Raw genomic sequence first — 19,252 nt, forward strand, 5'->3', positions numbered from 1 at the left:
TCTGCATTGTGGAAACCTAAAGGAAATTTTGGAACTGATTTTTTTTTTAACATTCATCTTTAACACATGCAAAATAGAAAAATACAAGTATTGGTATTTGCAGTAGCGTACGTTCAGCTGTAACACTTCTAAAATCCGCGGAAAGATTTTTTTCTTTGGAAGGGGCGGAACTTACTTTGTAGATAGTACTTCATGCGCAGACACATTATTCTCTCAGTGTATTTCGAAGTAGCAAAAGTGAAAACGTGTCGTGCGGTGGTATACTGATTGACTTATAAATGTGTTTGCTAGTACTTATTATTTCTTGTCCATAATTTCCATCAGCTATGTACTGCTAGAATTTTTGGTAAATATACTCTCGACCGTTTACAAAACTATAGCTTATATTCATCCTTATACCTCCATTACATCTCTCAATTAAAGCGCTGAACTATAAAGATATTAAGGTGGGTATACTCCATATACTCTCGTATACCCTCCTCGATAAGTTTGTAGTGTTGGGTTTTTCTAAATATTTTCTCAATACTAGTGAATGTAAGGCCTGTTCGATACGGAAGTATTTTTCGGAAGATTTCTTGTAAGAAAAATCTTATCATTATCCTATTTTATAGGGGACTCTGTTGAGTAATTGCAAAGTACTGTATATCTTTTAGTACACTGACGGATTGTGATAGTTTAGAAAGAAGTTAGAAGATAATCGACCAAAGTCAACTATCATCCGGAGGTGAAAACTAAAGTCTGTCGAAATTTCAAAGTGAATTTAAAACAATAAATGGCTGATAGATTCTGAAATGAAAATATCATTGTTTTGTTTTTTTCGTGTCTTACATGAAGGGAATTAATAGTGGACCTGAATTGTGTAATATATTTGGGATATCTGATTGAAAATGTAAAGAAGTATGAGAATTGTAATAAACACATTAAAATTATGCTGTATTGAACTGGTGTGTACACCAAGGACGCACCGACACGGAGAATCTACCGGGTTCGGAAACCCGACATTCGCTTGTACACTTTCATAATAAAACTATAATTGTTTAGTAGAGAAATGACTGATGCAGCCTAAAGATTTGATGTTACATTTCATCTATACTTTCTTTTCTTTAAAAAAAAAATCTAATTCTATATTTTTTCTTAGAATATAGATGGCGGAACTTAACAATTAGATACCATTACTTGGTTGTAGAATTACATCGGATCAATCGTACATAGATGTAATATCTTATAGTATTGGAACCCCCAAACTTTGGACTCATTCAACAAAATTTTCAGAGTGCGCGCCTGACAAATGCGTTAAATATTCTATCACGATTCGTTTGCGTGTTCATTTCTATTAAATCTGATAATAAATTTGCAGAAAAAGAAGTCACATTCGCTCACTTTTGATTGATTGCATCAGATTTTGGGGTGTTAGAATATGCTGTGTCCCCATTAGGAGTCCGAGGATTCTAGTAGCTCTGGTATTTTCCGTGGTTTGGTTGACTTCATGAAATGTCGGGTCATGCTCATTTGTATAGTGACTAGTGTATGTCTTTGCTGGACTGGCCCCAAGTTCAATTCCAGGTGGGAGAGCATCAAACACATTACAGTAATCTCCATTCTAAACTGTAAATCTCGTTTTATATAGCCTAACCTCTAACAGAGAATGTAAATACAAAATAGAAAGTCATGAACAATGCAAAAAGTACATGGACATAGCGTTCGTAGTTAAAGGCGTGTCTGCAACTATCATAATAACTTGATACATTGCATGTTTCGTTATACTGTTAAGAGTTCAGAAAAGAGCATAGATGGCAATTCAAATATACGAGACAGCAGACGTTTAGTTTAATGGAGATTCCATTTAGTATATTGTGAAATTGATGGTGAGTCTGTAGAAAGAGAATGGCATAGAACAAAATTAATGAAAATCATAGTAAATAATCCGACATTGACTTCAGAAACTTAAAGTTGTTTTTACGTATTAAAGAATGTAAAAGCATTTAAAAGAGTACCGTAGCTCAAAATAGTCTCAGTGCATTAGCTACAGTATCAACAGGGAAAATAATAATAAAATAAATTTCAGAAGAGTTATTGACAAGTTGATTGCCCAGAATATCAGAAGTGATTTCATATACTCTTTGTTTTGATATAAATAAAACTTTCCTATACACGTTCAGCAAATGCTCCGTGACAAGTAGCAAGTGCTCAATGAACTTACTGTCCTGTCTGTTTTCTTCAATAGAGGAAAGAAGAGTTCTTAATATTAAACATTCAAAAATATTTACAAGTAAAGCTGTTTTTGAGATACAAATTCCAAAATATTTAACAATGTATACAAGGCATTTATGCATAAAACTATTTTTTAAGTATTTAACCACTTGAATGAGAAACAGTCTCAGAATACTGTGGAACATTTGTAGCTTATATAGGGTCGAAAACAGAGTACGCCATTTTTGATTAAAAATCCTTTCAAATATGGTTGAGGGTAGTCACTATTTTCAGAATCGATTCGTGGAATTATCTACAAATAAAGATATCCTACCAAAAATTCATATTCCAGAAAGTAAACGGAGAAAAACTGTTGCAGTGGCTAATATAAAAAGTGAACTGGAACAGGAATTTAAAATTCTATTTACAGAGTATTTTTTTTTAAATTAAAAATATGAAAACGAGCTTAAAGTAGAAATCTGATGTCAAACGCAATGGAAACAGATCAAATATGTTAAAGCAATGGAAGACAAAATTTCTCGATCATCCGCAGTCAGAATCAAATCCATGCCTATCAAGATTAGAAGGTAAATACATTTTTCCGTTTGCCTTATAACTAGGGCCCAGGTCTTCAATCGTCACGTCAAATGTTCAGATGGTGTATTAAATTAAGTCAGAATTTCTTTAATAGAGGATGTGTGGAGAAACACTAGAAAAATCCTGTTGTTTATTGCACAGTTATCCTTTTTGCGTTTACTATTCTGTCACATTTAGATATTTGTTGAAATTGTTGGTTGGTTGGTTTCGAATTATTATTAATAATAATAAAACGAAGTTTTCTCTAACTGATCCTGCCAAAGTTACTCCCCGTCAAACCATACACATTTGGCATAAAAGGACAGCTGCTACGTTGTTCAACACTCCGTCGACAAACACACCTTCAGTTTCTTTGTTCGACGCCGACCTTTAGATCATATTATTGTTATCGAAGATGAAATCGGGAAAAATATATATATATATATATATATATATATATATATATATATATATATATATATATATATATATATATATATATATATATATATATATATATTTTAAATGACTGTAGGTCTATATAAGAAATTTACAAAATTATAGATAAATACTCACTATCGTATAAGGCGCACCATTTTTAATATGCTTTTTTTATCTATGGAAAGAGTGTAGATAACTAGTGAACCAAAGACGCAACTGATTTTAGATTGAGTAAAGTTAGGTTAGTTTACTTCAGAAATAGTAAAACGAACTTATGTAAGAAATGTAATTTAGTAGCACCTTGCGCATTGTACAGTCTTGTTAAAAATCTTGGGTCACCCACGTCACTTCGAAAAGTACTATACTCTTATCCAAGTCGTAATTAATCAAATAAACGTAGATTTTGTTTAGTTAATCAATATCTTTATATATAGCCAAAGAAGTACATTCCCTACGTGGAGTTGCCATAATGTGGGTTTTCGAAGTAAGACAGGCGGCAAAAGATTTTTTGAACAAGACTGTACATGAAATAAATAATCTGGATACACATCAAAATTTACAAGGAAAAAGTAATATTTTCTAATATTTTTGTCTTTGCTGCGGTTATATTAGGTTTGCTTTATTTCGATTTCACTTCCTAAAGCAATTCCTGCAATATTTTCAGGAGGAATACAGATCGGGGTTGATGAACGGTTGGCAGCCACATAGGCTGCTACCGGTGCAAAACATTTAACATTTTCCGTCTTAAATCTGTACAATTCTTTATTGTTATGAACATCAGAGTCATTTTGCAATTAATACTCTTTACGTCTTCCCTTCGGAATCACCATAAACTCGGCCGTTTCTCTTTTAACAACTTTTGTTGAGTAAGCTGAGAAAGGTACAGAGGAACCTCAAAAAATCTTAAGCACCTGCTCCAAAGAATGAGCATTTGCTCTCTTTTATTTATTCCAAATCTAGAGCAGTTGCTCACCAGTAGCTCACGAGTAGCTTGAGTAGAATTTATTTTTATTTATACGAAACTGAGCATTTGCTCCGAATTTGTGAGTTTTAAGCACTTGCTCACTTTTATTTATACGGCCCATTGAGTACTCGATATATATATATATATATATATATATATATATATATATATATATATATATATATATATATATATATATATATATATATATACTTTCATTGAGTTTTTCTTATTTATAATACTGAAACGATTCTAGAATAGAATTTTCTAACTACTGTGAACTACCGAAAAAATATGTCACGAGACGCCACTGTAATTATATACATTATGATAAAAATATTGGAATCAGGCTCACATTTGATGCATCTCCTTATGTGAGCCCTTCTTGCAATATATTATCAATAACGAAGATTAGAGTTTTGAATGAACAAGAAGTCACCTGGACGGTATCGACAGTCCCATTCCCACAACAAATTCAAAGTGGTGCAAACGCCATGCAACGGAGTTCAAACAAGTCAGCTCGTCGACTCTCGACTATACCGAATATTCACGTAGCAACATCCACAGAACTATGAGAAAATTTGCACCTGCATCCGTGTAAGATACAGGTAGCACAGCAATTGCTCCCGCCAGATAGGCTTAGTCGAAAACCGTTGTGTGACACGCTCTTTGATAAGTGCATCTAGGACGAAATATTTCTTGAGCACTTAATCTCGTCAGATGAGTTTATTTCCACTTATCTGGTTATGTTAATAAGCAAAACTGCTCAGATTTCAGATTTCGTTTGATGGAGTTGCGGAAAGGTTGTCATTAGATTAGAGCAGTTCGCATGCAAAATGATTAAATCCTTTCCCTGCTTTCGGAAGGCCAAAGTTTTGAACGACCGAAAATAAGCAACTAGCTCATAAATGGGAAGCATGTTTTCCTCTTTGGAGGTTAAGCACCGGAAAATGATTCTTTTTAAAGTAGAACACGTTGTTTATGTATAAAGTATTTAAAATAAAACGTGTGCCTTTTAAAAATATTATTGTTGATAACGAGTCAATATTCTAACGAAATAGCTTCAAGCACGATTCGTTTTTTGTTTATCCAATTTTTCAGAAGTTAATGTATCGACCACTACTTTGTTGGTTTTCTCTACCAGTGACAATTTCTAAGAATGCAAAGCGAAGAACGAACGTAACACAACACTGACAAGCCCGACGTTGTTAAGCACACGAATAAGGAAAAGTAACAAGTGAGAGAAGGGGAAAAAGTGCTTCAAAGTGTTTAGTGCTCAATTTTGTGACGTTTTCTTGGTTTCGCTTACAACATTTTGTGAGTAGTTCGAAGAATTTCTTGTGATAAGTTTTCCTATTATTTTCTTTAACTAAAATCAGGAATCTTTGGAAGAAACAGAAGTGTTTGTTTTCATCGCTTGCAGAGATAAAGGACATGCTTTTACTTGAACCATCTTATGTGGACGAAATGAAACACATGTAATTCATTTAAGCTATGTGTGTGTAACAGCAACAAACACAAAGTACTTCAGAAATTGCAAGTTTAATAGCTGAAAGTTCATTTAAACTTGGCAAAAAGCTTCAATTTCAGCTATCGCAAACAGCACCATTTTAATAAACAAATATTACTGAAAGTGTTGTAGTGTTTTGAAGAATGTCAAAAGATCAAGAAGCAAAGCCGGTTTATTAATTCATTAAAAATGCTTCTTCAACCCTGTTATATGTGTAAACTTGCGAACCCGGAAATAGAGTGCAAGTTACCTAGGTGAGTCAAGAGTTCCCGTAAGATAACTAGTGTTTTTATTGGACCAGAGAAGTGAGAGAAAAATGAGGTTGGGTCGCGTGCATTTCAAGACTACCGGAGTTTTACGAAAGCATACAGCTGAAAAAGATCTCTTCAGTCAGCGGCTTAGGGCACGGCCATAATAGTAGTTCCATCTGCCAAAAGAGTGACGTGGGTGAACCAAGCAGTATACTACTGCGGGATCCGAACTTGAAGCTTGACTTGAACATTAAAGAAGAGTTCTTCACAAGCTCGTGACATTGCCTCATGTATTTGCTACTGCTTTTCGTACAGGAATCTAACAGATCAGCAGCCATAATAGGAACTGCCACTCTTCAGAATGCTAGCGTTGTCACTTCAGATCAGAAGACACAGTAAACATAATAGATAAATCAAACCTTCGTCGGAAGAGGGACAAACTAGTGTGTGGTTTGAAGAAAGACAGTGGTAAGAAATAAGTACTTTGCGGTTTTTATTTTGGTGGACAGGAGAAAGTTGGAAAGAAATTCTACAGAAGAGAGATACAAGAAAAACACTATAAGTTAGTGGAAGAACCTGGCTCAAAATATCTTGGAGATTGAGACAAAATAGCAATAACAATTATCCAGATTCTTGAACAAAGTGGAACAGACAGTTCTCAACTAGTTGTATTAGGATGTGATGGAAATGAATACAGGTATATTTAGTGGAGCAATGTCATGTGTGGAGAAAAAGTAAGGAATGACGTTGTAGAAAATTGTGTGTCTATTTCAAATGAATGAACTTTCTCTCCACCACCTAGTTAAACACCTCTATAGGGCTTCTACTAGCCCAAAGACACTATCTGGTGCGATTGGAGAAAGATTAACCGTGTGTAAAGAATTACTTGCAATTTCTTTCCTACCATCTGAAGTCCAATGGGTCGAAGTAATGACTGATTTCAACGATTTTAGCATCGACCAACAATATCTACTAGACATATATCGAACAGTCTCTAGTGGCATATGTTCGCCGAATCTATCAAAGAAAACTTCTGGATGAATTGTACAATCTCTTTAATAACTGCGTCAAGATTTATCCGTCTTTACGTAAGCACCCTTGCACCTAAAAAAGCATTACGTTGACTGGTTCAGTACATGGTTCGAGTCTAAGCCGCTTTGTGATTCGAAATTAAGTTAAACTTATCGTGCTATAACATGTCCCGACATTTATCTAAAAATCGTTGACTTCAACAGTTGCCAGTTTCTTCCAGAATATATGAAACAAGTTGTATTCTCATCCGTACGTGTTAATGGATATTTCGCTTATCCTGGAAACACCCTGTTATTCATAATAACGGACAAAAGTAGCGATATTAGAACATTGGGGTGGAGACGTATCAAGAAATGCTGGCAACAGAAAAGAGGAAGATTACAGTTCAGAATTCAAAGCCAGCGAAGGGAACGATACGGATAAGTCATTTAAGTATTTTTGGAATTTAGAGAAATACGCTGAAATGGTGTGGCATTAATAGAAAAAGGTCGCTGAAGTAGGACAAAACAAGAAAAAATTCACAGAACTGCATATTTTATGATTGATTTTTGAGTCTTCGCCGCTTTAAAAGGTGAAAACAAGTTATAAAAAAAAGATACGTTTTTCAGATTAAACCATTAAATCTTAGGAGCCCTACCTTAGAAAAGTTCCCTTGGTACATTAACAAAATACATTATGAGCGCGAAAAATAGCACAAAACAAATTAAGCCTATGTCGTGCCTCTTGCCTACACAGCAAAAACTGGTTGTGTTAAAACGACTCAACTTGTCTACCACTGTCACGGTGTTATCTCAACACCAACATCATTGCCTTCCTATGGTATCATAAATATCTAATAACTAACAGTGAGAGTAATGTATTAGTTGTTGTTTTCGTTATATGCAAAGCTTTACGCGGTATATTCGACATTCATATCAACAAACGAAAAAAAGGTATGATATTTTCTGAAGATGTTAATGTATGATATTCAGAAAATTCAAACGCACACAAAACAATTTTCATTAAGTAATTAGTACAGAAAAGTACTAATTACGAATAAATATCGAATATACCGCTTAAAACTTTGCATATAGCAACAATAAAAACTAATACGCAATCTCACTGCCAGTTATTAGCTATTTATGATATCTTAGAAATTCGATTGAGTACATATAGAAAAAATAACAAATAATTCACACTTTCGCTGTCAGTTATTGGACATTTATGATACCCTAGGAAGGAGACGATGCTGGTGTTGAAATAACGCCTTAACAGATGTAACAAATTGAGTCGTTTTAATACAATCAGTTTTTGCTGTGTACTTTCGGCCGCTGTAAACTTTAATTTTCTTGAGACAGGGAACGGAATTGACCCAAAAAGTCTGCAACTTTGCATGCAAACTACTCTAACCCAATGACAACTTTTCCGCAACTTGCTCAAACGAAATTAGAAAATACATTTTTCGACTCATCCTGCTTTGGATCTATTCCCCTCTAATCATTATAAATGCATCCCCTTGGTTCACAGCTATTTATACTTCCCAACTTTGACAAATTCAATTTGCACTTTGTGTTTAAACATACTTAACAGAAAACATAAAAGAATTAGATAGATGCAGGGTTGTCCATCTATCACTTCTTGTTATTATTTCGTTTTTGTCTCTTTTTTTCTACATTTTTCTATCCTTTTTTGTTAATTTCAACTATTTTTTCTTGTTGTTTTCTTCCTCCATTTGTTTTTTGTACCCGACCTTTTTTTACACAAAATTTTCCTATATTCCTAAAAGTATGTCTCTGAGTTCAATAATCATCTCCAGCATGCATTGTAACTAATATTTCAGAAGGAAACTGGCAGAGATGCTAATTTGTGTTCCAAATAAAAATATAAGTAAAATTTACATTTATATTGAAACTCATATCTAAAATATGAATGTCTAAACTTCGTACTAATTAAAAACGGAAATCAAATCATAACTGTAAATATATTTTGTATTGACGTGTTCATGTAACCTTCTCTCGTATTGGTGTTGAACGTTTTCATTTTCATTTGAAATCCAACTATCTGTTCCCGCCAAGAAATACAATATCAAAACTGTCTGCTAGCTTTTAAATCTCGCTTAATGAGGCCAAGCGAAAAGGGTCCAAAACAGAAATGTCTCTTATCAGAACGACAAGCGAGAATGTTGTTTACTTTTAGATTTTTCCTCTCAATAATTTTTAGCTTCTCAGATTCTAGCCAAAAGAATCTGAAGTACTTATTGTGCATTCAAGTATTCTCTGGTGCATGTGTTATTAAAGTGAAACATTCGAAAACAAGTATTTTCCTTTCATTTCTTTCTTTTTTATAAAAAAAAGAGATTGAAATAAACCCTGGAGATTGGCCTATTTCATACGTGTGTGTATACGTCTGTAAAGAAAAATAAAAGCAACAACAATTTTAGGAATGATTCAAAAAATGCATCAAAAGATTACGATCTTGGTCAAGGATTTTAGGAATGATCCCAAAATGGATCAAAAGATTGCAATCTTGGTCAAGGATTTTAGGAATGATTCAAAAAATGCATCAAAAGATTACGATCTTGGTCAAGGATTCTAGGAATGATCAAAAAATGCATCAAAAGATTGCAATCTTGGTCAAGGATTTTTAGGAATGATCCAAAAATGCATCAAAAGATTGCAATCTTGGTCAAGGATTTTAGGAATGATCCAAAAAATGAATCAAAAGATTGCGATCTTGGCCAATAATTACTTTTTGGATCAGGAGCCACAAAATTTTTGAACGTTTCCTAAATCCAATTTTCGTATTTTCTACGGAATAAGCACATCATACTGAGTTAAGTAATAGCTTGGGTTTGACTATACTATATGTAGTTCTTCAGATATAAGGCGTACAGGAAACTTTTTGATTGAAATTTGTTGGAACTTTTGGTGTAAAAACAAGAATATTCACAGTGAACAATTACTACAGACCCATTTGGATTTGTAATTGTCAAGTTCCCAGTATTGATTTTTATCTTCAAAGGTGATGAAACAAAGATACTGCAAAGATAGATTTTGGTTATTTTCTTTTCCTAAAAGTTAAAAATAAATAAAATGATAGGAAATGTGGAGTTACAGTTAGACTTGTCTTAACCTTTTTATCAACTGAATCGTCTCTACATGCAGAGGGATATCAGAAATATATCTGAAATTATTTAAAGTTCTACAACAAAAGAACACTAAGATCCCTAGAAACGCTGTTCATTGAGAAGATATCGCTGGAGATCATATCAGATATCAATGAAGCTATGGCCAGACATTTTGCCATCAAGAACTAAGCAAAAATCTGTTCTATACATACTGTTATACAGATACTACTCTGAGGTAAGCCAACCATATATTTTTCATTATCTTTCAATGTTACAAATTTTATTTATATTCTATTAATATGTGTTTTAATTTTTACCTCTTCGAATGTTTATTATTGGAATATTTCGTTTCGAACTCCGATGACGCTTAGCGACAAGCCGCTACTAGTTTAAACACTGTTTACACGATCTACATTCTGCACTTCGCTTCATGAATTATGTATATTTGGTGTCAATAGTGCCGCAGCTATGCAATCATACAATTAACTTTACACTACTAAGTTCAATTTTCCATCTCGAACGCCATTGCCTTGTGATTATTTCATCGTCCATTTCAATTCCGTAATGACAGTACACACAAAGTTAGCAACGATAAAAAATAAATTAATCTACTTCATTGCACTATAATCCATTAATAATAGTTTCTATACAATTACGTTAACACATCTATTTTTTAAAGTATTTCTGTAGGTTGGAGTTGTGTTCATTCCTCTATGTGAGTAATTGCTGAGCGATGATGGGAACATCAGGGCCTTTTTCGCCACTCTTTTATTCTGAATTCCTCTCGGAGCTTTCGACTGGAGTTCCCCAGGGTTCCCTCGTGGTAGCTCATCCCCTGAGGCGTTCTCCCTGAAGACTTTCAGTTGGTCTTCTGAACTCTCGCTACTGTATGTTGTGAGCAGCCAAAAAGAGAGTAACATATAGCAGGAAGGGGTCACACGCATCTAAACTAGCGTCAATGTTTTCAGATGGCTCTCCACCATATATTTGGATAGTGCAGTGAACATAATTTAAAGTTCTAAGTAACTATTTATCATTTTGAAAAAAAAAAAAAACAGAAAATGTCAAATTAAGTCTCCAACGAGATTTTAATGTTTCGAGTTCGTTTCTGCTTAACTAAGTTCATTGAATGCTTTGTGAGGGGAACGTTGGCTCAGTGGTAGAACGCTTACTTCATGTGGTTGGAGTTTCCGGTTCGATTCCTGGCGAAGTAAGTTTGTAGTTGACAACATCGTGTCCGTGGGTTTTCTCGGGGCATTCCCTTTCCTCCCACTTTCTCATTCCATCAATTCTTCCATCATCATTCACTTGCCTTAATAAGGGCATAATCGCTGGGACGTTAAGCTGAATGATAAAAGACTTGAATGCTATGTTTATGTACACTCATGTCCAAAATGATTGTCGCATATCTATAACAGTCATCTTGTGCGAATATGATTGTATAATGATATCGCAGGATACTTTTAATACTGTTACTATGTTTATAATCGGGAAATGTATATATCTGATAAATTTTATAGAAAAAAATATATAAATACTTAAATTAGAATGAGCAGAGCAAAATGTTGCAAAATGGACAAGAAAAGTTTTGTTTTTCATTATATTGTTCTTATTTACAGCTCCTTTGACATGCAATTTACCACACATATGTCTCTGCCGATAATACACATACTAAAAATGTTAAAAGTACCCTGCGGTATCATTATCCTATTATATTCGCACAACACGACAGTTATAGATATGCGACAACCATTTTGAACATGAGTGTACATCTACAATAACATGTGAATCACTGCCAGTGTAAATGTAGCATCTAACTATGGCATGAGTTATATTTCCTAACAGATCACTGCTATTGCTCACAACCGGCTAATGCACGGAACAAGTTACACTTTTATATTTATGGGAACAAATTCCTTTAATAAGCAATCATCAATCGTATTTATCAGTACTGTAAAACAAAGATCAAGTTCTATTCTCAATAAACTGATTAAAGAGTAGACACTATTAATAGTAGAATATTTGTTCAAAATAATTCTAACATTACAAGGAAAATATGTGTCTACGTAGTAATTATGTTATCATCTGATGCATGTATTGAATACTAGAAGTGTCCGTTTTTTGCTCGAGCTGAACACTCTGCAACTTACAAGATAGGAGAGTAGTTTGGGGTGTATAACTTGAAGGATTACAGTTAGCTGACATATTGTATACTTTTTGAACCTTGACTCCCAATTCCTCTTCAAGTAGAAAATTAAGGAAACGGCTTCGTACGCTATTAGGTCTGTTGGAGATCTGTCTCTGTACTAGGTGACACTAGGAGACTCATTTCTATGTGAAAATCTTATGAGAGACAAACAGGGAGATACACACACACACACGTTCTCTTATGTGTTAATAACGATATAGGTCTCAATCTTAACTTTTCTAGCAAACGATTAATTTTTCTTGTTGTTAATACAAAAATAGTTCCGCTCCATACGAAACTTAGCTCATTTCTGCTGGAATTCTTTCCAAAATATCGTTGTCCCTTAAAAACTAAAAATTATAAATTCAATGTTCAAAATCATATGTATCAGCGTTTCTACAAACAATATATTTGACACATTTCCATCATACATGTACTGGTTACTAAAGCCTGTGACAAACATCTTGGCATTTCAGCTAAACGAATAAAGCGCAAGCTCTGACGTGATGTTGCCGAGTGCTAAGGGGTGTGGCTATGGCTAAACAGACGAACTACAGGGCGATCAGGTGGCAGAGGATAGACGTGGATGTGTACAAAATAAACGTGGCAATACCGCTGGCCTCTCATTTGCTAGCAGTATTTAAAGGGAACTTGGAGCGCCGCCTTCAAATGCCAAGATGTTTGGCACGCCGTTTAAAAGTAATAAAACTTTAGAATATAATTACTCATTTAAAGGGCAAAATTACTTCTTGAGAATATCTATGTGTCTCAAGTTTTTGTGCATTTTAAGAAAACAGTAATAAATAAGTCAATATAGAAATATTGAGAAACTTACGTGTATCATAGAAAGTATCGTTTTCCGTGAGAACTGGAGGAACGTCTTTGTCGAATCCTGCGGTGAAATTGTAATGTTTTCCTAATACAGTTGCCACTATGGTGTCCACTATTAATAAGCTCCTGAAACAAAACGAGAATATTAACTTAGGCATAGAATAAATAGGAACAGTTTGTCGATAACTTAAAACCACAGCAAATTTTCTAGTCAGGAGTGTTTCCAGCAACTTTTTGTAATATTGATTTCTGGTAGATTGAATGGATAATAGGATAATAATATAAGGTACTTTGAGTAGGAAGGAATAGAAAATATCTCTTTCTTTACTTACACCTATAAATTTAAGTGTAATTACTTGCTTTACTTTGATGACTCTTCACTATTTAATTAGCAGTTTTACTAGTATTTTGGATGATAGGACTCCAGAAAAAAAATAGAACCAAGAATCTCATTTGTTGTTTGAACATCTAATTTAAGAAACGAAAGACAATATGGGTCATGAAGTTCAGACAATTTAATTGAATTATTAAATAGAGAAATACTTTCCAGTATTTAAAAATTAAGTTTCAAAAGAAGATAACAAGTATCCGGCTCTTAAGGAGATACCATTTATTTATGACGGAAGTATAGTGGAAATTATGCCGAATATTGTAGCTGTTACTTGAAATGTAAATCTTCTTGCAAGTAACGTACCATTTGTAGAGACGGGATCATTTTCAAAGTAGTTCATCACTGTTAGTTCTACATAAAATGAAGAGCTCCGTCAACTTGAAATATATAACAATGACTTTAAGTTCATTGGAGAGCTCTTGAAAAGGCGAATAACGATTACTTCAGGACAGTTTCCAGTATGTAAATTCATTTCACTGTAAGGCACCATATTTAAAGGCGACAATTATGTATGATAAGTACGTTAGTCGTTATAAATAATAATTCTCTATGAAGTAAAGCAAAATAGTTGTTTTCACCTTCAAATAGGGTCTATCGAGAAGATGCGATATTAAAATTTTGTGATATAAATTCTGTCGACGGTCATCTTGATAACGTAACATCTCGGATCTCCAGAATGGAGTTTGTGAAACTTTGAGTATATTGTTTAGGACAATATTCTGAACATCTCTAGTAATTCTGAGCTTATTATAAAATTCCGTACTTAAACCTAAATGCACCTGACTAAAAGGAATGTACTGACATTCGTTCAAAAAAAAATAATAATAGCTTACGATAAAAAAAAAAAGCAAAGGTAAAACAGAATGGCACCTGCACTTGAAGTTCAGTGGAGAGTTTAATCTGTTGATTACACGGGGCTAGCTTTGTCTGACTCTCCGTTGGCCGAAACCTCAGAGTCTATATCCTGAAGAGCTCCCAGGTTCACTGCTCCTTTCCTTCTTCAGGGTAAAAGAACCGCTCTCAACAATTCCCAGCTGAACAATACCCACTCCAGGAGAGAGCCTGTGCTTGTTCTTTCTGTTCTCTGTATTCTGTGTAAGTAATGTGCATGTATGTGTGTGTGTATGAGAAGCCAAGACTACTATTGGCAACTTTTTTTCGAAGTTCTTCAACATAAAAGACATTCTCCTTTTTTGTTAAAAGAAATCTCTTTCTTTTCTAAAAACAAAAAAAGTTTTCCTTTCATGGTTTCCAAAAGGATTTTTTTTTAAGAAAAAATAGTTAAGAAATCGATTGTGGCTAGTAGGTACGTAATTCTTAGAAAACCATAGATTGTTAGCGACGACTTCATCAACGTCAAAAGTTTCAAACTCTTGTAGAATGTATGGTTCATAAAACAGAATAACTTTTATTGCAATCACTTTCCTTTGTGGTATTCTCTTCTCCATTCTTAAACACAAAATATAGTTATTTTAAATTTAATTTCTTGTTTATTATGTGTCGAACAGTGTTTTAATTTACTTAATACGGTGTTTAATTTGTTTTAAGTGTGAGAGATGAATAAGTCAAATGGATACGTTTTAAATTTGCAACAATAACGTTTATGTACAGTATATTTAGTTATAGGACAAGGACAATAGTCCGTACCTTATGGTAACAAATCTTGCGGCCAGACTTGTTTAAACTTGTTTTATTTATGCTGTTAAAGATGTATTACGTGAGGAAGCCATAAATGATTGAAGTGCGTTTTTAATTTCTGCAAAATGAATGAATGATAAGTATTAAGAAAATACAAAGTTTAAATTAATTTATTGAAATAATTATTTAGTTTAATTTATTGAAATAATTATATTGGCAAGTTTGGTGATTATTAAAGTAATTTTAAACGAACGAGGACCCCCAATGCTTAATTTTATATGTGCGTTACAGATTGTATTCTTGAAGATGTCATCCCAGTATTGTCTACTAGAACCAGGTAAATAACCAATCTGCGACGCATCACTTAATGGCCAATCTGAGTTATACCAGGAAAACCGAAACGGATGTTGTAGAAGGTATAGTTAAATATAGTACTGTACCGGTTAATGTCTTATGAAAGCAGTGGTTGTAATATTAAAGACATGTGTATCTGTAAGTGCGCTGGAGCTCCTTCGTGGCTAAGCGGTTAGCATACGCACCTTTGATGTGGGACACCCTGGTTCGTTTCCTGACGGGAACTCATGTGGTTTGGATTCCATGTTTATTAGTAAGTCCCGTATCATATAGCCTCGCTGCTGAAAGAGACGTTAAACTCAAAATCAATTCAACTCAGTGTAGGTGCGTTGCTTCTTAACGAGTGTTACTTCAATATGTACAAAATCGACAAAATAAAAGAAGGAAATCATTTAAATAAGGAATTGATTTTCTTAAACGTGATATTACGTTCCAATGACGATGGCTAGTTTCTGAAAATGATATTCTTGTTAAATGACTGGCGGACAATCAAATCGTCCTCCACAAATAAAAAGCGAAGTAAAATGTCTTCTTTTATGAAATATACACCGTAGTATTATGTCCGAACTTCCACCCCAGTCTGTCTAGCCTTACCCCATCTCGCTGGTCTACTAAGTAGCGCACATAGCTTTGGTGCCCTAAATTTTGGGTTCGTTTTCCGGTAGAAGAGGCATCAAACGCACTACAATGATAGTTTCTAATTTCTACAGAGCTTGTCCGGAAAGTAATGAGACTGGCCACCGCAGAGCGCTCCAGTCGTCAACAGTGCGTTCACCACTAGCGGAGGGAGGGTCTTAATTCACCAAGGTTATCCGGATTAGTTGCTTCCGAGCTCTGTTAGAGTAATGGTCAATTATCATGCAAACCGTGTTTAAACATGACATCGAGATTTTTGGAAGATCAATATACAGCTTTCACCTGAGCAACATACGCCTGAAAACCGCTTCAGAGACGCTCTTTATGATTAAGGAAGCCTATCAGGGCCAAGCCCTGTCAAGAGAACAGATTTTCCGTTGGCATGGAGATTTCAAGAACGAGCGGGAAAACGTGGAGGATGACAAACCCTCTAAATGCCCTTCCATGAGTCGCGTGAAAGAAAATTTCGTCAAAATAAAGGAATTCTTGGACCAAGACTGTCGTTTGAGTGTAAAAATAATAAACTCTGAAGAACTAAATCTACCCAAAAGAGTGGTCCGCGAAATTGTCACTGAAGTTCTGGATAACGGACAAAAGAAAAAATGACGTGACATTTCCCGCAAAATGATGAAGCAAGTGGCGAGTTGACTAGACATTTTTAGAAAACTTAATAATAGGCAACGAAACATTGGTGTTCCAATACGACCCTGATAGTAAACGAAAATATTTGGATTGACACACCAAGGAGTCCCCGTACCCCAAAATGGCAAGGATGTCCAGGTCCAGAATCAAGACAATGCTCATTGTCTCTTTGATAAGAAAGAGGTGGTACACAAAGGATTTCTACCTCAAGGGAAGACTATCAACGCGACCTACTATCTGGAAATCCTCAAGCCACCGAGAGACAGTCAATCGGGTCCGACCGGAAATTCACAAATGCTGGAAGCTCCATCACAATAACACCGCCGAGTAACACCGTGTTCGTTGTAGGTCATTACTGGCTAGAATCGGCATTGGCACGTTACCGCAGCCACTATACGGTCCCAGTATGAGATCAGCGGACTTTTTTTTTTCTATTCCCCAACTTCAAAAGAAACTTGAAAGGTCACTGTTTTGACGTTTCGACCATCCAAGCAGCAACGATGAGTGTTCTCAGGGGTCTGTCGGAAATTGATTTCCAGGCGGCGTGCGCTGCTGGAAATCGCGCTGGCAATGGTATGTCAACAGTCATGGAGAGTAGTACTTCGAAAATTTTTTAATAAATTTGACTTAGTATAATTAGTTTCTGGACAAACCTTCTATTTACAGCTTTGCTGCTGACAAAGGGCATAAATAAAAATAAATCAACCATATATGATCGTGATTTATTTAATTCCGATAAATATTTAAATACTATAGCGGATGTATGTTTCCATGAAAAGCCCAAACTCTACTTTTTTTCCTTTCTTTCAGATGTTAGCAAACTTTTATTGTCAAGGCATACGTCGAAACAAGAACACCTGCATTGTGGATCCAAACCTTTGAAATATAAATAAACTATCTTTCTCAATAAATAACTCTATTGCTAAACATAAATAAACTTCATGCGAGATTATTCTATATTTATAGATAAATCAGACTAATGATGTTCTTACTTTTGTCAAAAAGAAGCAAAATTATATTAGAGGAAAATTAATCGAAAATGTTCTACTTTATAATGTAAATGCATTTCTATCACGCAATCTCCAATACCAAATGTGTACTATATGAATTAGTAAGTCAAACCCAATGACAAATCATCTAATAATATCCTTACATATCGTGTATTCTTATAGATTTGACAATAACTTCTTAACAGAACAGAATTATTTAAAAAATACTTTCTAAATAATTAATAGATGACCCAAAACAAACAGAGAAATTACACAACAGCTCCTATTGTTTGTTTTAGCTATTCAATATTTAGACCAATTCAAAGATTGTTATTAGAAAATGTAAAATGATTATGTAACTGTAAGTAGAGAATCTATACTATTATTGATTTTGAGAAACTAATATGCTCCAATCAATTACTGACAGAATCTATACGTTACAGCCATGCACATAACTAGATTTTTCTTATGAGTGATATAAGAACAATCAGAGTTGTTAAAAAATTACTTGATAAGGAAACTGTAATGCAGGTCCCTATCCACGGGGGGCTAGGGTGGGCCGAGCCCCCCTAAATTTTCACTGACCCCCTAAACTTTTCACGGTAGGCTTGCACATGAACTATATTATAGTGATAAACTATAATATGGTTGGGTCGCCCCCCTAACTTCTACCGGCCCCCCCCTATATTTTTGGGTTGGCTACCGGCCTGCTGTAATGTAAACCAAAACACTAACTACTTGCGAAATATGAACAACATATAATACTTTAATCATGCTCGACCCTAGTCATAGGAGCTAAATACACTGTTCTGATTGGTTGAGGTTATCTGTTTCTCGCCAGGTAGCATACATATAGCACAAATTAAACGCTAGCTGCTTTGGACCTCGTGGCCGAGCAAGCTAGTGAACGGGCTAGTACTAAAAGTTGCTTTTGACGTAGGTTCAAACCCGGCCCAAGGAAAGTTTTTTTTATTTTAAAAAAATCTTAACACTTTTATCATTAAAATAAGATTTTAAAAAATAATATTCATTTGCCCTTGTACGTAATATATAATGCATAAAATGTGATTTACTTACATTAGAAAACTTAGCTGAGCGAACGAAGGGGGTTAGAAGCCTCGCATGGCTCGTTTTATTCCACCTTTGCCTCCATGATAATACTACGACGTGACATTACGTCACCTCGGGTGGTGTAACTTCGAAGAAAGTCTAACCTCACCCGCATACTTGTGACCAATTTTAAAACAGTTGGCTAGGGTAGCGCGTCAAAAAAAACAAAAAAAACATATATATATCGTACCTAAATCGTTTCACATGTTAAATTGTTGAAATAGTAATCAAGGAAACTTCTTTAAATTTACAACATGTGTTTCTGAGGTAAAAAAAAAAAAAAGAAAGAAAATCCATCATGCAGTGACTTCTAGCATCAATCATCGGCTTCATAGAATTGTGGTTTGAATTTTGGCAAGATTTTAGTATATCCGTGGTTTTCTTTTTTAAAAGAAATAAAGAA

At 34.5% G+C, this 19,252-nt stretch overlaps 1 protein-coding gene across 1 annotated transcript in view; it reads right to left on the reverse strand.

The window, feature by feature from the left end:
- LOC145667905 (gamma-aminobutyric acid receptor subunit delta-like) overlaps positions 1 to 16,071 on the reverse strand; it is a 125,128-nt gene extending 109,057 nt beyond the window's left edge. The window contains exons 1-2 of the mRNA XM_081735332.1: positions 16,067 to 16,071; positions 13,094 to 13,215 (exon numbers count right to left, since the gene is read on the reverse strand). Coding sequence (XP_081591458.1) covers positions 13,094 to 13,215; positions 16,067 to 16,071 — 127 coding nt within the window. The remainder of the gene's footprint in view (positions 1 to 13,093; positions 13,216 to 16,066) is intronic.
- Positions 16,072 to 19,252: the final 3,181 nt, after the last annotated feature.

The sequence above is a fragment of the Thermobia domestica genome, chromosome 13, assembly GCF_964235325.1.
Source record: "Thermobia domestica chromosome 13, izTheDome1.hap1.1, whole genome shotgun sequence".
Lineage (NCBI taxonomy): Eukaryota > Metazoa > Arthropoda > Insecta > Zygentoma > Lepismatidae > Thermobia > Thermobia domestica.